At 44.9% G+C, this 23,535-nt stretch overlaps 1 protein-coding gene across 1 annotated transcript in view; it reads left to right on the forward strand.

Moving 5' to 3' along the window:
• The window catches only part of USP31 (ubiquitin specific peptidase 31), a 60,948-nt gene extending 52,618 nt beyond the window's left edge, over window positions 1–8,330 (forward strand). The window contains exons 14-16 of the mRNA XM_032843955.1: window positions 1,144–1,302; window positions 2,970–3,122; window positions 5,247–8,330. Of these exons, the coding sequence (XP_032699846.1) occupies window positions 1,144–1,302; window positions 2,970–3,122; window positions 5,247–6,817 (1,883 nt within the window). The 3' untranslated portion in view covers window positions 6,818–8,330. The remainder of the gene's footprint in view (window positions 1–1,143; window positions 1,303–2,969; window positions 3,123–5,246) is intronic.
• The last annotated feature ends 15,205 nt before the right edge of the window (window positions 8,331–23,535 follow it).

Raw genomic sequence — 23,535 nt, forward strand, 5'->3', positions numbered from 1 at the left:
AAGGTTCCATACTGACAAATGTGGCTGTTGTCTACAAGGGAGTCACTCTGGAGTGGGAACTCCAGAGCTCTAGGACACTATATGCCCTGCTCCTGGAGTGTTCAGTGAAATATTCTAGCACTCATTCATTCTCACTCCAATAAATGGGTATTTGTAGAAAGAGTGATAAGAATGTATCCCTCTGGATCAAACTTATCACACCCCTTGATATATCCTTTTGAGATTACATAGCTTCGTGAACACTAAGTTCTTATCTGCTTTTGTTGGTACTTGAATGGTCATTATTTCTATCTCAGGCTTAGAATTTGAACTGGAGAGAAACATGCATGCATTTATGAGCTCAAATGTTCTTAGTTTGCCAGGGGACTTCTGGGTCTTTGTTTGTGCTACCCCTGAGGGAGGCAGGGTGGGGTGATTTAAGTGTAAGCTCAGGGACTAGATTCATCTGTTGTGAGCTGGGGCCCTGCCCTTCACCAGCTGCTTGACCTTGGGCAAACCAGTTAATATTTTTGAGCTTCTGTAAAATGGGAATAATAATAGAACAAATCTCATAGGATTAGCTGAGAAGTTTGTCACGTAATAAGTGCTAAACAAATATTAGCTGCTGGTAGTATTAGTATCCTTATTTCTAGTTCTGTTTTCTATCTCTAATAAACATTAAAATGTGATAACATGCTTATATCAGGGTTTTCCAGCCTTAGCACTCTTGACAGTTTGGCTGGATAATTCTTGCAGCGGTGACTGTCCTGGGCATTGTAGAATGTTGAACAGGATCCCCAGTCACCCACTCAATGCCAGTAGCACCCTGCCCTCTAGTGTGACAGTCAAAAATGTCTCCATTCATTGCGAGGTGTCCCTAGGGGAGCAGAATTGTCACAGGTTGAGACCCACTGGTTTAAATAAATGAGTATATTGTGTTTTCTAAGATTAAAGAGAGTTTTGTCCATCTGGAATAGTTTAGAATTCCCTGAAACATTTTTCTGAGTGTGATAGACAATTTGAATTTCTTTTTTAACCATATTACATGCAGCCTTAAAAAGCTCTTGAATTAATGATGCAAGCCAAAACACAAGTGTCTTTGGGCAGAGTGGAGTGGCTAGCACCCTCCTCCCCTGGTACTGATGACAGGCTCTTTTTTGGCAGCGTACTGTAAGAACTCTGTGGACGGCCTTTGGTACTGCTTTGATGACAGCGACGTGCAGCAGCTGTCGGAAGATGAGGTCTGCACACAGACTGCGTACATCCTTTTCTACCAGAGGCGGACGGCTATTCCATCATGGTCGGCCAACAGCTCAGTGGCAGGTAAGGCCAACTTATTCTTCGGCAGGTTTTTCTAGAACAGAAGATTGTAATGAATGGTCCAGAGAACTCCACAAGGTCTCATGACTCCGTGGGGCTGATCAGATAAATCGTCACATTTACACTTAATCCAGAAACCAAAATGATTGCAGTCAAGAAAACAGGGATGCAACGTGTGAACCAGCAGAGTTCACATGGAAGCGAGTCTCAAAGTGAGCTCACCATGTTTGCTTGTGGTATGAGCGAATGAATAAATGAATGGATGGATGGATGGATGGAAAAACAGTGTGGCATGCTACTCTAAAAGAGAGAATGAGTCTTGGCTTTGCCATGTTTTGGTTGAATCATCATCTTGGAGCACATCCCATCTAAGCCACATATTTAATCCCCTGTAATCTGGGAATACCAATAATGCCTGCCGTACGGGGTCATCGTGTGCATCACATTCGGTAAGTGAACGTTAGAGCCTTTTAGGAAAGGTAAAGCGCTATTAGAAATAGTTATTTTTCCCTGTGAGGTTGGCCTGTTCTATTAGAAGGGTTAAAGGCTATAGTCCTATTAGATGGGCTTAGTTTAGCTGGATGGGATCTAGTCTGGATACAGCCACACAGTCCAAACAAGATGATGCATGCTTCTTTTTTTTTTTTTTTTTAAGATTTTACTTATTTATTTGATAGACAGAGATCACAAGTAGAGGAGAGGCAGGCAGAGAGGGAGAGGGGGAAAGCAGGTTCCCTGCTGAGCAGAGAGGCCTATGTGGGGCTCGATCCCAGGATCCTGGGAACATGACCTGAGCCGAAGGCAGAGGCTTTAACCCACCGAGCCACCCAGGCACCCCGATGCATGCTTCTTAATGCAGAGTTTAAGAGACTGTGGCTGAGGACGGGGACACGGTAACCTGGGATCACGTTAGGGAGTACTAGCCCTGGACTGAAGCTTGTGAGAGGTAAGTTCGAAGCCTCTGGAAGGGGGCACAGCTGAAGCAGTGTGAGCCCCTGCTGGAGTCAAGCCCCACTCAGTACACCTGCCTCTGTGTAGGCACTCACTCCATTAAGAGAGTGGGAACTCTAGTGCTCTAGTCCTTTCACCCAGTGCTTTCCACAGCCTGAGATATGCTTGGAAATTACATCCTCTCAAAGTCTATTAAAGACGTGTTCTCAATTTCAAGAGCAGTATTTGTTGCTCTGGAGTATATTTTAGGGCATCCCTGGAATGGACAGTAAGAGACTGACATGCAGCCTGGGTATGTGCGTATGTGTGTGTGTTTGTATATTAACATCGTGAAAATGACTTAACTATCCACAAAGCAGTGAGGCTAAGTAGATAACGGAGCATGCCACTTTTATTTACTCTGTGTGGGAATTTTTTCCGTGTGCTTAGAACAGTGCCTGGCAGTAGGTGCTTAATAAATATTTGTAGAATGAGTATGAATGATTCCATTGCCAGCACTTAAGACCTGCACTTTGCATTATAAAGTGTCCATGTCTACACTTGCATTTCACTACTATAAACATGTGCGAGTCTGCCCTCCTTCTCATCTTAATGGAACAGGCAAGCAGCATGGGCTCAGCCAGCTTCCAGCTCCGGCAGCCGCACTTCTGTGCAGGTGTGCACCGAGCCGCCAGCCCGGGATTCTGACCTGACCTCAGTGCCCACTTCCTTTACTGCAGGCTCCACAAGTTCTTCCTTGTGTGAACACTGGGTGAGCCGACTCCCGGGGAGCAAGCAAGCCAGCGTGACCTCTGCAGCTTCCTCCAGACGTACCTCCCTGGCCTCGTTGTCCGAGTCGGTGGAGATGGCTGGGGAGAGGAGTGAAGATGATGGTGGGTATGGGTTTTGTGACACATTTCCATGATGGTGTCTCATAGACATGCACAGTGTACCTCATGCTTAGGAACTAAGGCCCAAGAAGACTGGGAGAAGGTAAAAGGGCTGTGTAGCTGTAGGTTACAGTCGTAAGTGCTATTTTCTATAAACCTGGTCATTCACTTTTCCTCTGTAAACTTTAGGATGACTTTCTTCTCCCACTTCATTATTTTCCACTTCTAAGGTCTAGCGTGGAGACTGGAGCTCTAACTCTGTACAAAAATATATATATTTCTTTCAAAGTGCTTTTCAGAGTCCTTAAAATAAGCTGTAAGGGGACTCTGCAAAGTGGTGATTTGCCCCGGGCCTCCTGGCAAGGAGGAGTCACGGTGCTGACTCCGGTGAGAGCTACCCGACCCTTGACTTCTCTCCTTTCTACCTCCGTTTCCTTTAGAGGAATTTGTGGCATGTTCTTTTAAGTATAGAAGCATCTAGAGCAAAAACTCTTGCCTTTGCATAAAGGTAGTTTTCAAGAATTCTGAAGATGGTCACAATACAAAAACTTGGGAAATACAATACAAATGGACCTCCCCCTTTTTTTAAACCTTCACTGATTGCTTGAGTAATGGCAGCAGAACCCTCAGTTCTGACAGGAACCCCAGGTGGTGCGGGAGGGATCAGGCAGCCCAGGCACTGAGGCTGGGAGGAGGTGAGAGTGAGCTCAGCTTCTCTAATGAGGACGGTGACTCATGTCCCAGCAAGTCTCCTTCTGTGGCCAGGCCAGCCGGTGGCGGCCAGCTGGTGGCTGTAATCTTCATCTTGCGATGGGTAATTGTGAGAACTGAGAACGTGAAGTGGAGGGAAGCAGCAGGAGGCTGGCAGGGGAGGTCTGCGTCATTTCGACTCCAGCCCCGCTCCCTCTTCTGGCTTGTTACCTCTTTATTTGTAAAGTAATAGTACTTAACTGGAATCGCTAAGCTCCTGACATTTTATGGAAAACCAGCCAATGGACCTTTGCTTGTTTAGGTAGGTTTTTCTCAATGTGGCCTTTAAATTTAGAATTCACTGTTTTAACAGTAAGCTGGTTTACCCTCGGTCAGTTTTTAAACAGTGTAGTTGGTGAAATCAACTATTCCACAAAGGAATAGCAAAAACTATTCCTCTTCAGCATCGTCATCACTGGGGGGCCGGGTGGTGCCCACAGAGCAGAGCCTGTCTCTGGGGATCTTATCTGGAAGGTTTTACACCACAGCTACAGTACCCAACATGCACGGCGTCTGATTTAGAATATTTTCTTTGGAAGGAAGTTTTAAGGCACTCAAAACAGAAGTGTGTAGTTCTAATTATGAACTTTTTCTTCGGAAGTTTGAAATCACTCAGGAGTATATTGTTCTGATTATGGATATTTCCTTCAGAAGTTTGAAGTCACTCAGGCTAGGAGTATATTGTCTCTGTTTTTTTCCACGGATCTGCTAGTCAGTAATCACAAGTCAGACTGCATGTGGCATTGAGTCAGGGGCAAGGGTTTATGGTTCTGGTGTTTGCTCTGCCTCTGACTCTTTAATCTTGAGCCACGACTTGACTTCTGTGGGTCCTGGTTGTCCTTAGATGAGGAAACTGCATCAGTAGCTCACGTTTACTGAGTGCCTGCGAAGTGCCAGGTGGGCACAAGACTTTCAGGATTTTATTTAGTTCTTATAGTAATCCTGTGAGTTAGAGCAGACTGCCTATGGGCGAAATATGGCCCCTGTCTTTATTTGTAAATAAAGCCACACCCATTGATTTATGTGTCTTCTGTGGTGGCTTTCATCCTGCAGTGACAGAGCTGAGTGGTTGGCTCACAAACCCTAGAGCATGAACTGTCTGAGCCTTTAAGTCTCTTGACCCCCGAAGTACAGCAAGAAGTAAAGAGACCCTTCGCTGATTTTTTAGTTAGAATGTCCCTATTTTGTACAGAGGGGAATGGCGCTTAGAAAAGTTGGAAGTCACGTGGCTGCCTTTGTGACCCCAGACATGCTGGCTGTGACGGTCACACTCCTGTCATTCCACCAGGCTTGCCTGCCTTCCATCTTCAATATCTTAAGGTGTTGCTGGGACGTGTTTTCTGTTTAGGTTAACGCTATTCTCTCTGCTGCATTCAGGAGGTTTCTCAACTCGACCATTCGTGAGAAGTGTCCAGCGTCAGAGCTTGTCATCCAGATCTTCTGTCACCAGCCCCTTGGCCGTTAATGACAATTGCATTAGACCTTCTTGGTCCCTGTCCACCAAGCTGCAGATGCGCTCCAGTTCTCCCTCCCGGTTCTCAGGGGACTCTCCGATCCACACCTCTGCCTCCACCTTGGAGAAGATCGGGGAGGCAGCGGATGACAAGGTCTCTATCTCTTGCTTTGGCAGCTTGAGGAACCTTGCCAGCAGTTACCAGGAATCAAATGATACTCACAGCCGACGTGAGCACAAGGCTGTGGGTCGGGCCCCTCTGGCTGTCATGGAAGGTGTGTTCAGAGACGAATCAGACACCCGCAAATTGAACTCCAGTGTTGTAGACACACAGAGCAAAAACTCAGCACAAGGGGATCATGTGCCCCCCATCTCTGATCCATTTGATAACAATAACCAGATTGCTTATGTGGATCAGAGCGATTCTGTAGACAGCTCTCCAGTCAAAGAAGTGAAACCCACAAGCCACCCGGGCTCCCTCACAAAGAAACCAGACAGCACAGCCAAGAGATCCCCCAGCTCCAAAGGTACTTCTGAGCCAGACAGAAGCTTGCGGAAGGGGAGACCAGTCTTGGCAAGCCAGGAATCCTCTCTTTCAAGTACATCCCCTTCTTCTCCTGTTCCTGTAAAAGTTTCTATAAAGCCCTCCCGCTCCCGAAGCAAAGCAGATTCTTCTTCCAGGGCCAGTGGACGGCATTCCTCCCCTGCCGCTGGCCAGTCCAGAAGGGAGTCCTCCTCCAAACCCCAGGACTCCACGTCATCTCCTTCACCCCAGAGGCAGAAATCATCTTCCTCCCTCACTTACACTGCTCCCTCCACATCTGCCAAAAAATCCTCGGGCCCTGCTGCAAGGGGCCCCTTCCCTCCTGGGAAGAGCAGGACTTCAGACTGGAGCTTGAGTAGAGAGGGCTCCAGGCAAAGCCTGGCTTCGGACAGAGCCAGCGTCACCTCCAGCTCTAAACCCAACTCCCCTCGGGTGAGCCAGGCCAGGGCCGGGGAGAGCCGAGGGGATGGAAAGCATGTCAGGAGCTCCTCCATGGCCAGTCTGCGTTCCCCCAATGCAAACATGAAGTCTGGTCTGAAAAGGGACAGCAAGTCAGAGGACAAGGGGCTGTCCTTCTTCAAGTCAGCCTTGAGACAGAAGGAAACCCGGCGGTCGACTGACCTTGGCAAAACAACCTTGCTCTCCAAGAAGGCTGGTGGGAGCTCTGTCAAGTCGGCTGGTAAGAATGCCGTGGATGACAAGGCAGAGAAAGGCTACCAGCCTCCAGGTTCCCAGCAGCCAAATGCAAGTGCAGCTGGAAAAGAGCAGCTTGTCTCCAAGGACCCTGCTTCTGCTAAACATTCCCTGCTTTCTGCTCGCAAATCCAAGTCTTCCCAGCTAGATTCTGGAGTGCCGGCATCTCCTGGTGGCAGGCAGTCCGCTGAGAAATCCTCAAAAAAGTTATCTTCTAGCATGCAAACCTCTGCACGGCCTTCTCCAAAACCTCAGTGATATTTCTGCAATCTAAGTGTTTTATCTGTAAAGATGTTTATTTATTTAGAACCCTTCCCTCCCACCAAAGCCCTCTATGCTTTTGTATGTTTTGGGTCACGTGCCTGGTGTGCGTGTGTGTGTGTGTGCGCGCGCGTGTGTGAGTGTGTGTATATGTGTGTGTAGAATTCAACTGCAAATTGTTAAAAGCGTCGCCTTATTCTGCCATTGAACCAAATAACAGCCGTAGGCAAAGCATTGATACCAAGCTAACTGGAAGAATTGTAGACGAGACCCTGGGCGGTCCCTTTAGCAATTGTACATATTTCTTTCTAGAGAACTCTCATGACTTCCGTTGGGCATTAGGGTTTGGAAACCTCTGAACCAGTTAGGCTGTCGTTAGCGTGTGCTGTAGAAGGATCGGTTGTTTGACTTGGGTTTCATCTGAGCAGGATTTGTCCTCACAGCTGATTGTTGTATGGCACCAGGAGCTCTAAAAACTGTGACGCTGACAACGAACAAACTGAGAGAAGACTTGCTTTCTGCACTTTGGCCCCATCTACCAGTCTCTGTAAAGGGCAGTATTTTCACACTAATGTTTCTCAGGTATATATTCAGCCAGTTTAGGGTGGATGCACATCAGTAAAAGGGTTGACAAAGAAGGTGGCCTGTGAGTGACTGTCGCTTCTCCAGCTGCTGCAGATAGAAATTTCTAGAGGCAGAACTGAAGTCTTTCAGACCTTCATGTCTGCAAAGATGTGTGTACTATAAGCTGTCTTGATTCTTAAGATATGTCCTAAGAGGTGGCACATAGGACAGCCAGAGAGCCAGTCACTAATTAATTTTGTTTTCCTTCTAAATTTGCTAGCTATGGCCATTGGCATTTTGAAATGTAGTAGAGCAGTTAACACCTTTGAAAGAGTCCTGGAAAAAAGTGGATTCTGACCTGGATGCATGAATCTGTACCATTTTCCTTCTCTGCTGTTGCTTTTTTCTGTGTTGGAAGCTGAAAGCTCGATGCTACCCTCTGTGCGCGTGCCCGTGTTTCTTGTAACTTGGAGAGGAAAGAAGATGCCTAATGCCAAACGTCAGTCGATGGTGCGTTGAAGCAGTGTGTGACGAAGTATTCCGTGTGTGCTTCTGATGCTGCCTGTCAGTGTCAGTTGTAGACTGCTTTCCAGTAAGTCGTTCATTTCTTCTCTGTGCTTAAGACTTCATCTCTCACCCAGAACTCAGAAGCAGGATTGGAGCATGTTCCATCTGGTGTTGTCAGTGCAAATTGCATTTCTTGTTCAGAAAACAAGGGAACCTCACCAAAATCTCACCGATAAGCAAGATACATAGTTCTTCAAGATTTCTGGAGGTATCCTGGCAAGTTTTAGCTTTTCTTTCTTTTTTTTTTTTTCTATTTCTTTTTTTAAGTGTCAAGAGAGTCATGACCCTGATTCTCTTTGCATAGCATTTGTCGCTTTGCTATGAAGTACAGCATGCTAAGTTTTTATGGTTTAAAATACTAACTTGTAAAAAAAAAAAATTGTAAACCCTTCTAGTTCTTCCTAAACTCTTGGTGCACAAATCCATTTATAACCTCCCTTTTCAGTATTGCTGTGTGTGAAGTGATTAGAATACATACACATGCATAGCTATGAATTCTGCACTGCCTTTTTTTTTTCCCCTCCCCATCCCGCCTTCCCCCGTGAATACCTCTTGGGAAATATTTCCAGTAGGTTTCTAACTTTATTTTGCTGCTACTTTGAGCGTTAGCAGGTAACTTGCAAGTCTGGAGGCCATTGTTGCTGAGGGTAGCTGGAATTTTAGACCCTTGCAATTTTTAAGACTTAGCTACTCTGCCTTGTGGAAGTTACCATAGTGCTCCGTGAAGTTCACTGAACATGAGCCTGTTGCCCAGTGCACTCAGTCCTGTACTCACCCCTTCACTAGGTGTCCCCGTTGCATTGCACCAGCTTCTGGTCTCCCAAAGCAGCGCTCCTCTCCTCTCTGTTGTAGTGTGACCGTCGACGACTGGCTGCCCTCAGTGTTGTCACTGCTTCCTCGGGCACACTGACAGCCCTCTCAGTGTTTAGCCACTGCTGGTTTTTCTGTGTCACTTTTATTTCCTGGAAAGGATGCACCAAGTATGGGATCATCAATCAGGAGTTGAATATTTGTCTGATTTGAGCCTCTCATCTTTCTTTCAAAAAGGTAGATGTCATTTGAAATCTCCTATCCGAAGCTCTGAAACAGGCTTAGAATTATAGTCTGTCTGCCCAAAGGGTTTAATAACACCTTTTTCTGTGGCTATTATCAGTTAAGCATTAGTAGAATCTAGTTTAATTTTCACGGTGGCAAATATTTTTTTTCGCGAGACCTTCAGGAATGGATTTTCCATTGTATCTACTCTTTTCCTAAAAAAAAAATAACCAAAAACACCAAACTAAAGAACAACTCTGCAGATTTCTTTTTAATTTTCCATGGGAACTAGAAAAAAAAATTCAGTATCTGTAAACTATAAGTCTGTGGGGTTTAGTCTTCTCTTTTTCATATTTAAATGAAAAAAAAAAAGTCAGGAAACCTTGCGGCATTGTCTGGGCATCTTTAAGCTGTTCTGTTTTTTTGCTTGATAAACAATGAAAATCTCATCCATAATGACTAGGAACCATCTTTAAGCCACAGAAGAGGATATTTGCTCAAAAGTTTGGACGTGGTCTTTGAGGTGTGAAAGATCTTACGGGAAAATTATTACTTGGTTCAGTTCAGTTGTTCAATAGCTTAGGGACATGGCGTTTGCTTTGTTTTTTATTTTCCTGGTGATGTTTGGCGCATTGAGCATATCTGTGCTTTGGGGTTAGAAATGATCTGTCAGGGATGGTGGTCCTGAGTTTCTGGTTGATAACCAGGTGGGCCAGAGCAGTCATTTCCTGGTAGGCACAGAGTAATCCCTGACAGGAGTGTGGCTTTTTAATGTTTTTTGCTTTAAAAAAAACTTTCTATTTTTGATTTCTTTTCCTTGTGAACATCCAGTGCACTGAGGCTATATCATTCCTTTGCAATCCCTTGTATAATGTGGAAGCACAACGAAACATTTGAGCTCATGTCATTTCAAGATCACCTCCCAGCCCTGGTGTTTTCCCATCCTAAAAGCAACCTAACTGAAAGGAAGTAATACCTCGCTGGACCAATAGCCATGGATGGGGAGTGTTTGTGGTCTGGTAAAATATTGTAGTTCTCTGTGAAGCTGCCCTAAACCCTTGTAATCATTCTTTCCTCATTCATTCATTCATTCTGCAAGCATTTGTTGAGGGCCTGCTTTGCTCCTAAAAGCAAGCGGAAAGCATCATGAATTCGCTGTAGCTGAGGAGCCCTGGGAGCCCACCTGATGAGCCAGGGGATGCCATTGATACCCTAAATGGAGTGACGGTCCCCGCCCCGAACAAAGAGAGCAAGTGGATTCTGGTGAACTGGCCAAGGCCTGTGGTCCTCTTGAGCAAGTCTCTCCTGTTCCAGAAACCAAAAGTGCCCTTCTTCATCTTCAGAGACATTTTACTCTTAACATCCACTTTTTCAGACTGAGCTGTCTCTACTACTTAGGGGTTGAAAATCCATTACAAAGTCAGTTTCCATTAGAATTTGGTCATCCACGGGTGTATGAAAGTAGATGTGGGGATTGGGGGCCGGGGACAAATTGCCATCTCTCTAAAGTAACTGTCACGGAAAAAACTAGGGACAGTATGTCAAGGAGGCGGTAGTGTCAGCCTTTAGGAAGAATGGAGCAAAGAAGAGCTGTGGAACAGAGCTCACTTACTTCAAATAAACGTGTTTCTAAAAAATAGCTTGACCTCTGACGTTACATTTCATTCTGACAAATAACCAAACAGCCGAAGCTGTTGTTTCGTACGTAGGTTATCGGAATTATTGGATGGCAAGATAATTAGTGTTTCTGGGTTGGATTTTTGAGATAGTATGCAAATCATAAGCACAGTTTCAATAAAACACATATTCTGTGAGGCGTGCTGAACTTGTATTATTTGGAATTGAGAAGAACAAACTTCGCTGACAAACCAGTGCCTATATCACAAACAGAGTAGCTGCTACGGTGCAGACTGTCGGTCTTTACTTTCGTAAAGGAAACGATACTGTTAAACCTGACTACATTTTTGAGGGGGAAATCCTATGCTTTCTTCAAATGAACACTTAGTGTTTCACACTGCCTTTTGATCAACTCTCAAAGTGTTTGTTTTGCAGCTGCCATTTGAGCATGACAAGTCATTTTTCCCCCCCCAAGTAATGAAAACAATTTTGCATGGCCTCCATCTAACCCAGAAAGCATGTTATTACCACCTATGCAAATAACTAATAAAATGTAGACTACCCTAAGTGTAAATTTTTTAAAAAGGCAATTCTTGGATTATGGAGCTCTATTTTTGAATTTGTAATTTTTTACACGTGGCTTAATCATCAGTACAGAAGGGCATGAATGTGTTTTCTTGTTTTGCTTGCAAATGTTTCTCTTTGCTGCTTGCTTTTTTTTTTTTTTATCGGCAAGATTGTATGTAAAATGGTATTTTGCAAGCAGGAGTGGAATTGGATATGTTGAACACACGGGTTTATATACTGTATTTAGCATGAACACTTTCCTAAAGTATTTTGTTCTAAAAAAAAATAACCTGCCATTTTCTATAGATTTTAATTTTTTATATCTTCTAAGGTTCTATTGTGGTCACAAGGAGAGAATGTGGCTTCTAATAGTGCTAACAATTTTAAAATGCTTTTGTAGAGACATAGAGCTGTTTCGGCAAGCTTCGGAGCTTCCCAGCCGTTCGTCACAATAAGACTAAGCTCATGGAATTTATGGTAGCATACTACAGTGGATTAGTTTCTAGATCCATCTCACAAGCATTCAAAACAAGTGTTTCCCAAGTTTGGAGGGAAGGGAGGTCCACTGCAGGCTCGTGAGGCTTTTTCAAATCTCATACGAGTACTCTGCTGAAGATTCTGTGAAGCCTCTTCTGAATGACTCGTCTGAGATTCTGATGCTCAGCACTCACTAGAATCGTCTAGAGAACTTTTAAAGATGCCTGGGTCCCACTCCCAAGATTTTGATCTAACTCGTGAAGGGGCAAGGTCCCAGGAATTGCCATCCATTTTAAAGTTCCTGGCGGTTTCTAATTTGCAGTCAGAATTAAGAACCACTGTGCTAAACACCATCCCTGTGGTGAGAATCACTGCCATGTGAAGCACTCAGGAGTGACTCAGACTCTTGTTTCATTGGAGAGGAAAGGGAAAAAAAGAGAACCACTGACTTAACATCCTGTTTGAAATAAGGGAGCCTCTCTGATTTGAGACCCTATTTGGGTGTTTGGAGCGTTTGGTGGGTGGCCCAACACTTGAGTCTAGTGGGATTCAGTGGTCTTCAGTTTGCCAGAGCAGACAGTCCCCTGGGTGGTGTGCGTCCTTCCCAGAGCCTTTTCCCTGGATGCCACCACAGGGCCAGACCCACAGGGGAGCTGGGAAGGCACTCTGAGTTAGAAAATGCTGAAGTAAAGCGCTCGTGGCCTTGGAAAGCCTGTTCCTGATTTTGATAGACTGACGGTCTCTGTAGTAATTACAGTAGCAAATTCCACGCTGTCACCTGATTTCCTAGTCAGGTCATTCTCTACTTCTCCGAGGTGTCATTTCAGGAGTTATTTTCGGTTTAAAAATGAATGTGAAGCATTTTATTTGGAGTCCTTTTTTGGTAACCCTCTGTGTTTTTCCATGTAATTACAAAAAGCCAAATAATACTCATCCAAAAATTTGGCAGTATGTTACCTAGAGAGGCGAATGAAATCGAGTTTTAATCTGTGGTGAGCTAAAGGCACGTACAACATCTTCAGAGTAGTCTGCTGTGCTGCTCAGGTGGTTTTACGCTGTGGAGCAGGATGCTGCCTACAAAAAGAAAAGAAAAGAAACACAACTTACCTGGTATTGCCACCATTTCGAGGGAATGAAGATCTAAGTGAAAACCCAAGTTGGAAATCCCCCTGGAGAAAAGCCCCTCGAAGCAGAGGGGCCTTGTGGCGGTGAGTCTGCTGCGCAAAGTTGCCTGTAGGTGCTATTCTCAGTGACCCAGCGTCCTCGTACCAGATGGGAAGACAGTTCCAGGGTTTTTTGAAGCTCCCGCCCTCTGCTGGCCTTTCCAAAAATGCGTCTGTGTTCCCTCGTTTTGCTCACCAACTGTGCCTCTCACCACTGGTTAAAATCGAATTCAAGCCCCATTACAAAAACATTTTCTTCCCTGAACGCTTCAGTGCTACACTGGAATTTCTGTAGTTGTCTTAAAAGCTGCATGTCCCTGTCACTGTACTCAGAATGCCTTGATACTGTTCGTGCACCGTTCATAGTGATTTCTGTATCGTTTTCTTCTTTAGTTGTATACGGCAGGCGGGATGGCTTTTCTTGAGGCTGGAAGAAAAGTGTACCATACATTTTTAAATTATTTTAGAAACAACTGCATGAGATGTGTCACTGACTTCTGTTATTTATTTGTATGTTTTATTATTCAAGGTGTATGCACTTTTAAGAAGCAAAATTTATATTTTTATGTTTAAAAACGTTTTATTTCTGGAACAGCAGTTGAATATATAGTATACAGTTGGAATTAAGAGAAAAGTGGAAAATGTAACAAAATATAATAAATTTATTACATGATGCCCTCCTTAAGCCATATTCCTCTTTCTCCCCTTGCCAACCTATATCTTTTTGGTGTTGACTAGCCTTGGAAATGAAGCAGGAATTATCTTTGTACCACACTGATCTCTACAAAACACTTTAAAACCATAGTGTTAAGTGAGGAAAAGCAAATTACAGAAGAATACAGACAGGTACTCTATATGTGAAATTTAAAAAAAAAAATCACATCTATGCTTATTTTAATTTTCATGATCAGGGATTATAATTCCTACTTTCTGTAAGAGGTATTGTGTCCTGGGCCTTGGGGTTTGGCAATAACTCACAGTCTGGCTCAGGTCCAGCAAAGGAGCCATTCTTTTCTGGACCATCTCTTGCCCAGATATCCTCATTTTTAACCATATGTTCTGAAAAAAATTTTTCCCAGTCTTCACCTTCCCTCAGGACAGGTCTCCCTGTTGAGATGGCACATTACTTATGACCACTTGGGGGCACCAAAGATCGCCATCAGCAAACGTAATTTAAAAGTCTAGTGTGTTCATCTCTGTTGACATGCTTATTCATTATGAGTGGAGTGCATTTTCAATGAAGCAGGGGTTTCAGTTGAGACGAGTACCACCAGCCATCGTTCTACTTGGAAACTATTAACTGCAGGCCATAGAGCAGATCTTGTTTTTTCTAAAGCACTGCCTGGTGGTTTATAGGATTGGGACAGGGAAATGGTTCCTAACCAAGGACAGGTATGAGCCACATGCCCTGAAACCAAGTTATGGCACTTAACAAACCTCTCTAATTTTAAATAGTGAGGTTTTATTTTGGGTTCCATAAAGACTAACCATGTAGTACACCGATCATTCAAGAGGCTTCATTATGCCTGAAAGTTTTTACGTGTCATAAAGTATATAGACTTAATAGTTATGCAGATGTTTACAGATCATTTTGTCTGTCTCCATAGAATTTGGAAGATTATTTTCAAATATCTGAATGATCAGTATCTCCCTGTATGCCTTTCTGTCCTCCGTCAGTCTTCCTGGAGAAAGCAAAGGCATGATAAAGACCCTGGTCCAGGACACATGTTCCTCTGGGCCCAGGGAGTGATTCTAGACCACTGTGACTTCATCAGATGGGGCTTCAGCCTGTTCCCCACCCTCAGGGTCCCCTTTCCCTTTCTGAAGCCTGCTCCTAAGTTTTTGCAGGTGGTGGTTTTGGTTTTCCTTTTTGCGGGCCTGAGTCTCAGACATCTCCACACAGGTCATCTGGTAGGTCTCACCTCTCTGGGTGGGTTGGGTCTGCCTCGTGTAGAACCCTCTGGAATTCAGTCTAGATTTGGTCTGGTCTTAGCCAGGTTTCTCGCCCCCTGTCAACACTGGCTACAGAGAAAGGACAAGGGCTCTCTCCTTGAGTGATAGGTTTTTGCATCATGCCATATAGCCTGATGGCCTTGCACCTCATTTCTTTAAGAATTCAGGGCTGTGACATTAATCTGATTGTACTTTGTATTTATAATAGCTCGGTTTTTCTTCAAGTGGGAAGGTGATGTGAATGAAACCAGGGTTATAGTGAGAATCAGGCCGCCCTGCCACTGGCAGTCTCTCGTGCGCCCTTCCTTTGCTTCAGAAGACATAGAGGCTCACCATATAGCGATCCAGTTCCTGCAACTCGGATGGTGTCAGACTCGTCGGGAGGCACATGTGGGTATGGTGCGGTGTGGCTGAGCACGGGTGGCGCTGGCTTCAGGGTTCCCAATCCACAAAATGTGGCAGTGGAGAAAGTGCCCCTTTACTGTTGCACTCAAGATCGAAGTCCAGATTCCTTTGTTTTACAGTGCTTCCTGTATGCCCGAATGCTGGGGATATGACCACGTCCTGAGGAGCTCATGGTCTGGCCGGGGTCAGGTTGCTTCATAGGTAATTAACATTTCAGTGCTTCCCACCATGCTATTTCTTCATTGCTCTTCCCTCAAGGCATCCCTGCATTCTCATCCCTCCTCCAGCCAACTTCCTGGAATTTTGCTCAGGAGGCTTGTCTCGGGTACCCACATGGCCATCCTGTCCTTCATGTCTTTCCTAAGATGTTGCCTTCTCAGCAAGGCCCTCCCTGATCACCCTTTTAAAACACTGCAACCTGCTTCATGCCCCCCCCACTCCCTACTTTATTATATTCCTCATGTAACTTGTCAACTATCACAGTCTATATGCAACACAGAATGTATGCAATACATTTGCAACATTTGGTCTATATGCAGTAATATATATGTTACATCCATCTATAAGTGATACATACACAGCATGGAGCCTGTATGCTCTACAGATGCAACAGGGAGTCTATGCACGTGTAGCACATATGCTTACTTCTGTAGCTTGCCTACCTGTTCTGTTCACTGCTCTTAACCCAGTACCTCAGAGAGTGCCAGGCCTCTTAGTACCTAGTAAAAAAATCGACTACCTGAATTAGTGGATTTGCTTGAGTAATCCACTTAACCATTCTGAGTCCCCTTCCTGTCTAGAAGATGAAGACGAGCAGGACTTGCATCGTGGAGTTGTGAAGGTTAAATAGGAAGGGTGCCCATAAAGCATGCAGCGCAGTCTCTGGCACAGAAAAAGTTCTTAGGGAATGGTGCCATTCCTAATCATAATGGTAGGGATGGAGGGGGCTGGGGCTGACCCTCATGGGAGCTTTACAGAGGAGGTGCCAGAGAGAATGGAGCAGAGCTCACACCTTTCTGGCTGAAAGTGGGGCTTGCACTTGCTGGAAACCCCAGGAATCCAGCTTTCCTGGAATGTAGGGCAGGAAGCAGTAGATGGAGGGGCAAGGAAGGCCGGCAGAGGCCTCATCTAGAAGGACCTCCCCTGACTTAGGTCTGTCCTGAAGTAAATGAGAATCCAGGAAGAAATTTTAATTAAGGGGAGAGAGGAGATCTACTTTGTGCCTTAGCATGGTCACCATGGCAACAATGTGGCACCAGCGAGCCCGGGGTTAAGGAGCTTGTTGCGGGAGTCTGTGTGCAGTCTGGAATGCTGACCTAAAGTAGTGTTGGGTGGACAGAGACAAGGGGAGCTCCTGGAGGGGTGACATGCTCTGGTCCCAGAGGCGGGCTGCTCGTTCGAATTCTGATATGGCAACTTCTTAGCGGGACAGCCTTTGGCAGATCACGTCTACTGTACCTCAGATTCTTCGCCTGTAAAATGTGGCTGATAGTGTGTCTACAGGATCATAGGGAGGCTTAATTGGGGTGGTTGGTTTGTCTACATTTAATACATTACATTAACTGCAAGTGTATTTGATTTTATCTCCTATCTTACTATTCTTTTCTATTTGTCCCACCTGTTTTCTGTTTCTTTTTCTCTTCCTTCTTGCCTTTCGTTTAGATCAGTCCAACATTTTTAAAATTCCAGTTTTTCACTTCTGTTATTTTATTATTCATCCTCTAGATACTCTTATTTTATTTATTTTTTTTCATCCTCTTACTCTTTTTTTAGTGGCTGTCCTTATGGTATCAGCATGCATTCCTGATTTAGAAGAGTCTAAGGAAATTTAGTAATTTTTGCCCTTTCAGGGTCTTAGAACACTTCCATTCCCATTTTACCCTTTCCACCATTTGTTACTGGTTGCTATGCATTCCAATTCCATGTGTATTTAATTTGTGTAGACACATAAGACACATAACTAACGTGACAACGAGTGTCGAAAGCCAGTGTTCACTTAGATGTACCAGTACGCTCACCTTCCGTTGCTTGTTCTCCCCTCCCGCGTTCCAGTGTGTCCCGTACAGTCCTTTTCCTTCTGCCTGAAGAATTTCTTTTAATCTTTCTTTTTTTTTTCTGCCTGTGCTAATGTGCACTCTCTTAGCTTCTGTTTGATGGGAAAGGTCTTTATTTTGCCTTTACTTTTGGAGGTTATTTTCACTGGGAATAGAATTCTAGGTTGCAAGTTATTTTCTTTCCTTTTCATTCTGTGGTCTTCTGTCATTATTATTTCTGTTGATAAGTCAGTTATTAATCTCATGGTTGTTCCTTTGAAGGTGTGCTGCTGGGTTTCTTTTCTTTTTTTTTTTTTTTTTCTAAATGCTTTGAAGATGCTTCTCTTTGTTTTTCATTAGTTTCACTTTTAAATGTGTTTTTATCCTATACTTTATGAATCAGATCTGGAAATGTTTTTAGCCATTATCTCTTTAAATGTTGCTTCTGCTCCATCCTCCCAGACCATTCCAGGACTCAGTAAATGGCTTCACTATCCAGCCCAGCTGCTCCGTTCAGACCAGGGGTCCATCCTTGACTCTGGTCTTTCCCTCAGCCCCTATCCTTACATCAGATCCATTCACAAGCCCTGTCTAGATCCACTTCCACAACTAGGTCCTAAATCTACCCTCTTCTCCAGCCCTATTTTATATCATCCTCCTTCACTTTCAGGCCCAGAAGCCACCTCTTAGTGCCTTGACCAGAGGATCTTATTTCCATTTTATGCATATATAGACTGAGACTCAGAGAGAGTAAAAAAACTCACCCAAGATCACACAGGTAATGAGTGCTAGCTCTTGGATGTGAATTAGGCCTAATGCTACAAGTCTTGTGTTTTTTCACATTATTACTACCAGTTCTCTATGTGATAGTAAATAAGGAAATTAAATCATCAACATATAGAACTGTGTTTAGCCATGCAGTTACTAGAAGGAGAATCTAGATTATATAAAGTCCTTTTCTTTGTAATCTCTGAGTAATTTTTGTTAACAGCAAATTCAGGAAGTGAGGAAATTTCTGCTTTTTGGTTACAGAATTTAGAACCTCCTTTGCTCAATTTTTTTTTTTAAACCAAAAAGTAATTTTAGACTCAGAAAAGTTACAAGAATAGTTCAGAGAATTCCCATATACTCTTCACCCAGCTTCCCCAAATGTCAGCATATTGTGTAACCGTAGTACAATGTTCAAAACCAGAAACTAACATTAGTACAATACCATTAACTAACCTACAGACTTTTATCCAGGTTGCACAGGTTTTTCCACATCTGTCCAGTCTCAGGTCCCACATTACATTTAATTGTCATTTCTCCTTAGTTCCTCCAAGCAGTGACAGCACTTAGTCTTTTTTGATCTTGACATTTTTGAAGAGTACTGGCCAGTTGTGTAGGATGTCCCTTGTTTGGGTTTGTCTTATGCATTGTCCCAATTAGATTTTTTGGCATTTTTTTGGCAAGAATATCACAAAAGCAATATGCCCTTCTCAGTGCATAGGGAGTACATGATATTAATATGTCCTATTCCTGGTGACATCAGAATCTTGGTCACTTGGTTAAGGTGATGTTTTTCAGTTTCTCCACTGTAAAATTATTTTTTTTCGCTTCGTACTTAATAAATGTTTTGGGAGAGGTACGATTAGACCATGCAAATGTCTCCTCAGACTTTGGCCAATTCCTCAAGTTTTAGGATCTGTGACAATTTTTACTACTGTGGTCTAACGGCAAAAAGAAAGACATTTTAATAAGCTGATTTCATAAGAAGTTCAGAAGGAGAGCAGATGCAGGGGTTGGATCAGCGCCTCATCAGGGTCACGAGGACCATGGTTCTCTCTGCCATTCTCAGCATGGTAGCCTTTGTCCCTAGAGTCAGCCTTCAGTAGCAACTGCCACAGTTGCATAAACTTGACAATGTCCGGTTGAAGAATGTGGGATCTGTCTCTGCCTAAGGTCTCTCGAGCAGTAAGAGAATATTTCCCAGAGACCATCCCCAGCCTCTAATAAATCCTTCCCTCTTTTTGACCAGGGTCTTGGTTACCTGCTTATCACCGAATTGCAAGAAAATTGAAGGAAGTATGACATTTCCCAATGGTGTTTTGGGTGGAAGAAGGGTGGTGGGCTCTGTCAGAGAAGAGGACTGGGAGAGTGAGTTTGGGGAGACAGCCCAGCACCTGAGGCAGTGCCTTGCAATGAAATCTTTATAAATCTCAATAAATCTTTGCAGAGCGAATGAGGTTCTCTGTCTCTTGCCTAGAGACATAATTGGCCATTAACGTGGAAATGTTAGAGCTCTTGCTTGTGGAATCAGAGAAGAGAGTGACTTAGTGGATCGGGGAACAGTGAGGACATCTTGGCAAGGATGGAAGAATGGCAAACACGGGTCCCTGGTGGGAGAGCTCCCAGCTCTGTGACACCCTTAAGCTTCATTGTACTTTGGTCTCCCCAAGGATGATGCACCTCTGGCCCGGTTGTTCCTTCTCCAAAACCTGGAGAGACCTTACAGGTGCATTTTTGAAGGAAGGCAGAGAAACCTGTCTGTTAGACTCAATTGCCTCTCCTTAAAAGGCTCTCTAGTGGCAAAGGGGTGCTGAGAGGCGGTCCCTGCTCCATATACTCAGGCTTCTGGCTCTGGGGGCCTTGGGCACAGCCTGGTTGCTTGTTTGGTAAATAATGACATTGTTATAAATATTTAATAAGTCAAGGGACTGCAGCACATGCAAAATTGATGAGGTCCCTGTGTGGGAAATGCAGGCTTTTCTCTGTATGTGTGCTCTGAAGGAGGCAGTTAGAGGCTGACGTCTGCTGGGGCTGACACCTGTATTTGTGGTAGGGCTGATGAATGGCCGGAGGACTATCCGCCATATTTAGGAAGCATCAATCCATCATGCCGGAGTTTAGGCTGAGGGAGGAATTCACGGCCATCAATATTCTCCGTGTTTATTAAGCACCGCGTGCTGCAAGAGACAGTGAGTCCTGCACCGGTCCTGGGAGCAGCGCCTCCAGAAAGGGCACGGTGGCTCCTTGATGAATGACTTTAATAAGAAGCAGCTTGGAAGTACCTTCAAGTAAGAAACTAATAACAATAATTAGATGTTTCTTAATCATTTATTTATTTTATAATTTATGCCCTGCCTGCTTCCGGAAAAGGAATGGATGTGGCTTGCAATTAAAACACATCTACGCAGGATGGTTTAAATGAAGATAAACACGAGATCAGAAATGGTACTGAGGGAGTGAATTTTTCTTAATCAACTTGGCCACTCCCCGCTGAGAATATCGTATTCCCTCTGCACAGCAGTCACCTTTTGCTCTGCGGAGCCACGGGATGTGACAGATGTAAAGCAGCGGCTGGAGGTGTCGTGGGGACGGGAGGATGAGGCGGGAGCATGATGTGACCTGTGGTCTCAGCATCTTAGTACTGGGCTCCCAGCCACATTTGCATTTCATTTATCATCGCTCCAAACAAATCTGTTTGTCTACGGCAGGGTGGCATGAAAAATTAATGCCCCTGTGTCAGGCAGAGCTTGTCAGAGTGACAGTGCAGAAAGGGGATAACAAAGGGGTGACATGCATGGCACTTTCTACTTAACAACCACTCTCGTGTTCCCTGAATGCCTTCTCCCAAGCCTGTGTGTTGACCGAATGGGGCTTTGGCAGCCATAGCCTGCCTAGGAGCTCAGCACAGAAAGCCTGTCTCTGTGTAGTAGCTTGGGCCCCGTATCTGGCATGTGCTGTTCAGAACAGAAGTGGCCGCAGTTAGAGCTGGGTGACCCTTGTCCTGGTCTTTGCGGAGCCATCCTAAGCTCAGAGGAGCAGAAGGAAGGCAGCCCCTCCAGAGGGTTCTCAGAGAGCAGGCCAGGGCAGAGATGTGTTAGAGAGGCTCCAGGATGGGATTACCCGGGGAACAGGTGTGTGAGAGGACAGGGAGGAGAGGTTTGTTCGAGTGTCTGGCACCTCAGAACCTCCATGAGACTAGTGCTTTTTCCTGCACACTTTGATGCTCCACAGATGTTTGCTCAGTCAGAACCTTGTACTGGCTTCTTTCTGACCTGTGGTCCTATCGGTGGGAAGAGCCACCTCCTTTCAGCAGCAGGGATGATCTAAGGGAGCAGTTCTGAAATCATGGATCCTGGAGTCATGACTGTCTAGGTTCAACTCCCAGCTTGACCGCTTCCTAGCTTTGTGACCTTGGGTAAATTTTTGAAAATATTTTTGTGCCTCAGTGTCACAAATGTATTCAGACAAATCTCTGGTGCTTGGTGTTAATTGGGTGAGTGATTATTATTTCCTTGACATTCATCCAAGGTGAGTGGATGAGGAAGGCCATGGAACTCAGTGAGCGAGCCTTGAGCCACATCAAAAAGGCCGTGTGGCCGGAGCTGTGTCACACGGGGCTTGTTGACTTGCTGAACGGCCTTGGGAAAGTAGACATGCTCTTCTGTCTGGTTGACCCACTGAAAAAAAGAAGTCCCTCTTGCCTCCGTTCCCCGCCAAGCCTGAGCATAAATGTGATGTTAGCTTTGTTAGCTTTCTGAGATGAACCACTCTGACCCAAGCCAGGGCTGAGCAAGGCACTCTCCTCTTATGAAGGAGAAAGGAACACAGTTTTCCTGCCCTCTGTGGAAATTTAGTAGTAATCTTCAGGCACTGGATCACTTTCCTCATTGCACATTAGAATCCCCCAGGGAGTTTAAAAAAAAAAAAATTCCTGACATCTAGAACCCTCACCTAGAGATTCTAGTTGGCCTAAGGTGAAGCCCAGGTAGCAGTGTGTTTTTATGGCTCCCTCCATGTTAATCCTACAGGTGGTGAAGAGTGAGTTCAAACAACCTGCAGGACGGGTACAGGACAGACAACAAGGTCAGGAGGCATGTGTGCCTCTGGTATAAGGGCTGCGGCATGATTTTGTATAGGACCTGGGTGATCGATAATGGCAAAAATTGCGAAGGTGGGTCTAAAATGTCTGGAGTTTAGAAGAACTCTGGGGTAGATCATCCAACTATGGTTTGGGGCTGGCGGGGTTTCCTGCTCTAGCCCTCAAAACAGGAACTTCGGCCAACAGTTAGGCAAGTGTTTAGAGGTGTTGAGAAGTGAGTTTGTGTCCAGGGGTCAGTGATTTCGTCCTCTGCAGTACAAAGTGACAATTGTCCTCCACTTTCCGTTCATCGCGCCCCTGCCAGCAGCTGCATTTCCGATCCCCCCTGCGGGTGGGGTGGTCCTCTGGCCAGGAGGGTGTAAGGGGAATGGGTGCATGCCACTGGTGGGTCACATCTCTGTAAAGGAAGCAGGTTGACCTCCGCTTTCTCTTGTTCCTCTTCCTGCTGGCTGGGCTGTGGTGGTCCCTGCAAGCAGAAGCGAAGCCACCTGCCAGGGAGGGCAGGGCAGCCCCGCAGCTCTGGACTATGGTGAGAGAAAAAAGAAGAGCCTATTATTTTACCGAAGTCACCACATTGTTAGGTCTTTGTTTCAACAGGACAGCCTGCATTCTAACTAATACGTGATTCCTTTGGCACCAACGTTGGCACACTCGAGAATTCTTGGAAGAGGACAGGGAAGAGTAGGAAGAGGAGGGGGAGAAGGAGGATTTCCCCCTCCCTTCGCCACCTAGGTGATCGAGTGATGGGTGTTACTCTCTTCTCAGGTACCAGAGAAGTCTTCCTGACTCTGTGATCAGGTCCATCTCCTCCCACACCACCACCAAAAGCCTCCCAAGTTTACAGCATTTATCACAACTGTGATTTTTGGCTCCTTTTCACCTTTGGCTTTGGCTCCTGTTTCACCTTCAGGTTTGCTCTCAGCTGGCTCAGGTTCTTGGTTTGTTGTCCACATCCTGCCAGAGCAGGGGGATGTCATTCCTTGACGCCCTTGTCCCCCTGCCATTAGGAAGCAATGATCGGTAGTCAGACTCTGTGACTCTTTTTCAGATCAAAACATAGTCCAGATGGAGCCCTTCATTTTTCTGTAGATTCCATTTGGCGACCTAGCATTTTGTTGAAGTTTGGCTCATTCACTCAACACCTATTTATTGAATGTCTCCTGTGTGTCAGCCATAGTATGCCAGATGCTGGGGGAAGAGTGTTGAGCAAAAACCAACATGCTCTTTGCCTTCATGTGGCTTGTAGTCGAATGGAAAGAAAATATGAACAGAATAACTTCACATGGCCCACATTATTCACAGAGAAACGTTTGCGTTTTTCTACTTTGCTCACGCCTATCAGAAAAATAAGAGCAATATTAGCCATCAGTGGTTTATTCCCCTGGAAATGAGGAGAACTCTAGTGTGATTTTGGTTTTTATGATTTTAGATTTTCCCCTCTGATGAGATAGCAAAGAAACAAGCTGA

This window comes from Lontra canadensis, unplaced genomic scaffold (assembly GCF_010015895.1).
Source record: "Lontra canadensis isolate GAN:19392208 unplaced genomic scaffold, GSC_riverotter_1.0 scaffold146, whole genome shotgun sequence".
NCBI classification, from domain to species: domain Eukaryota; kingdom Metazoa; phylum Chordata; class Mammalia; order Carnivora; family Mustelidae; genus Lontra; species Lontra canadensis.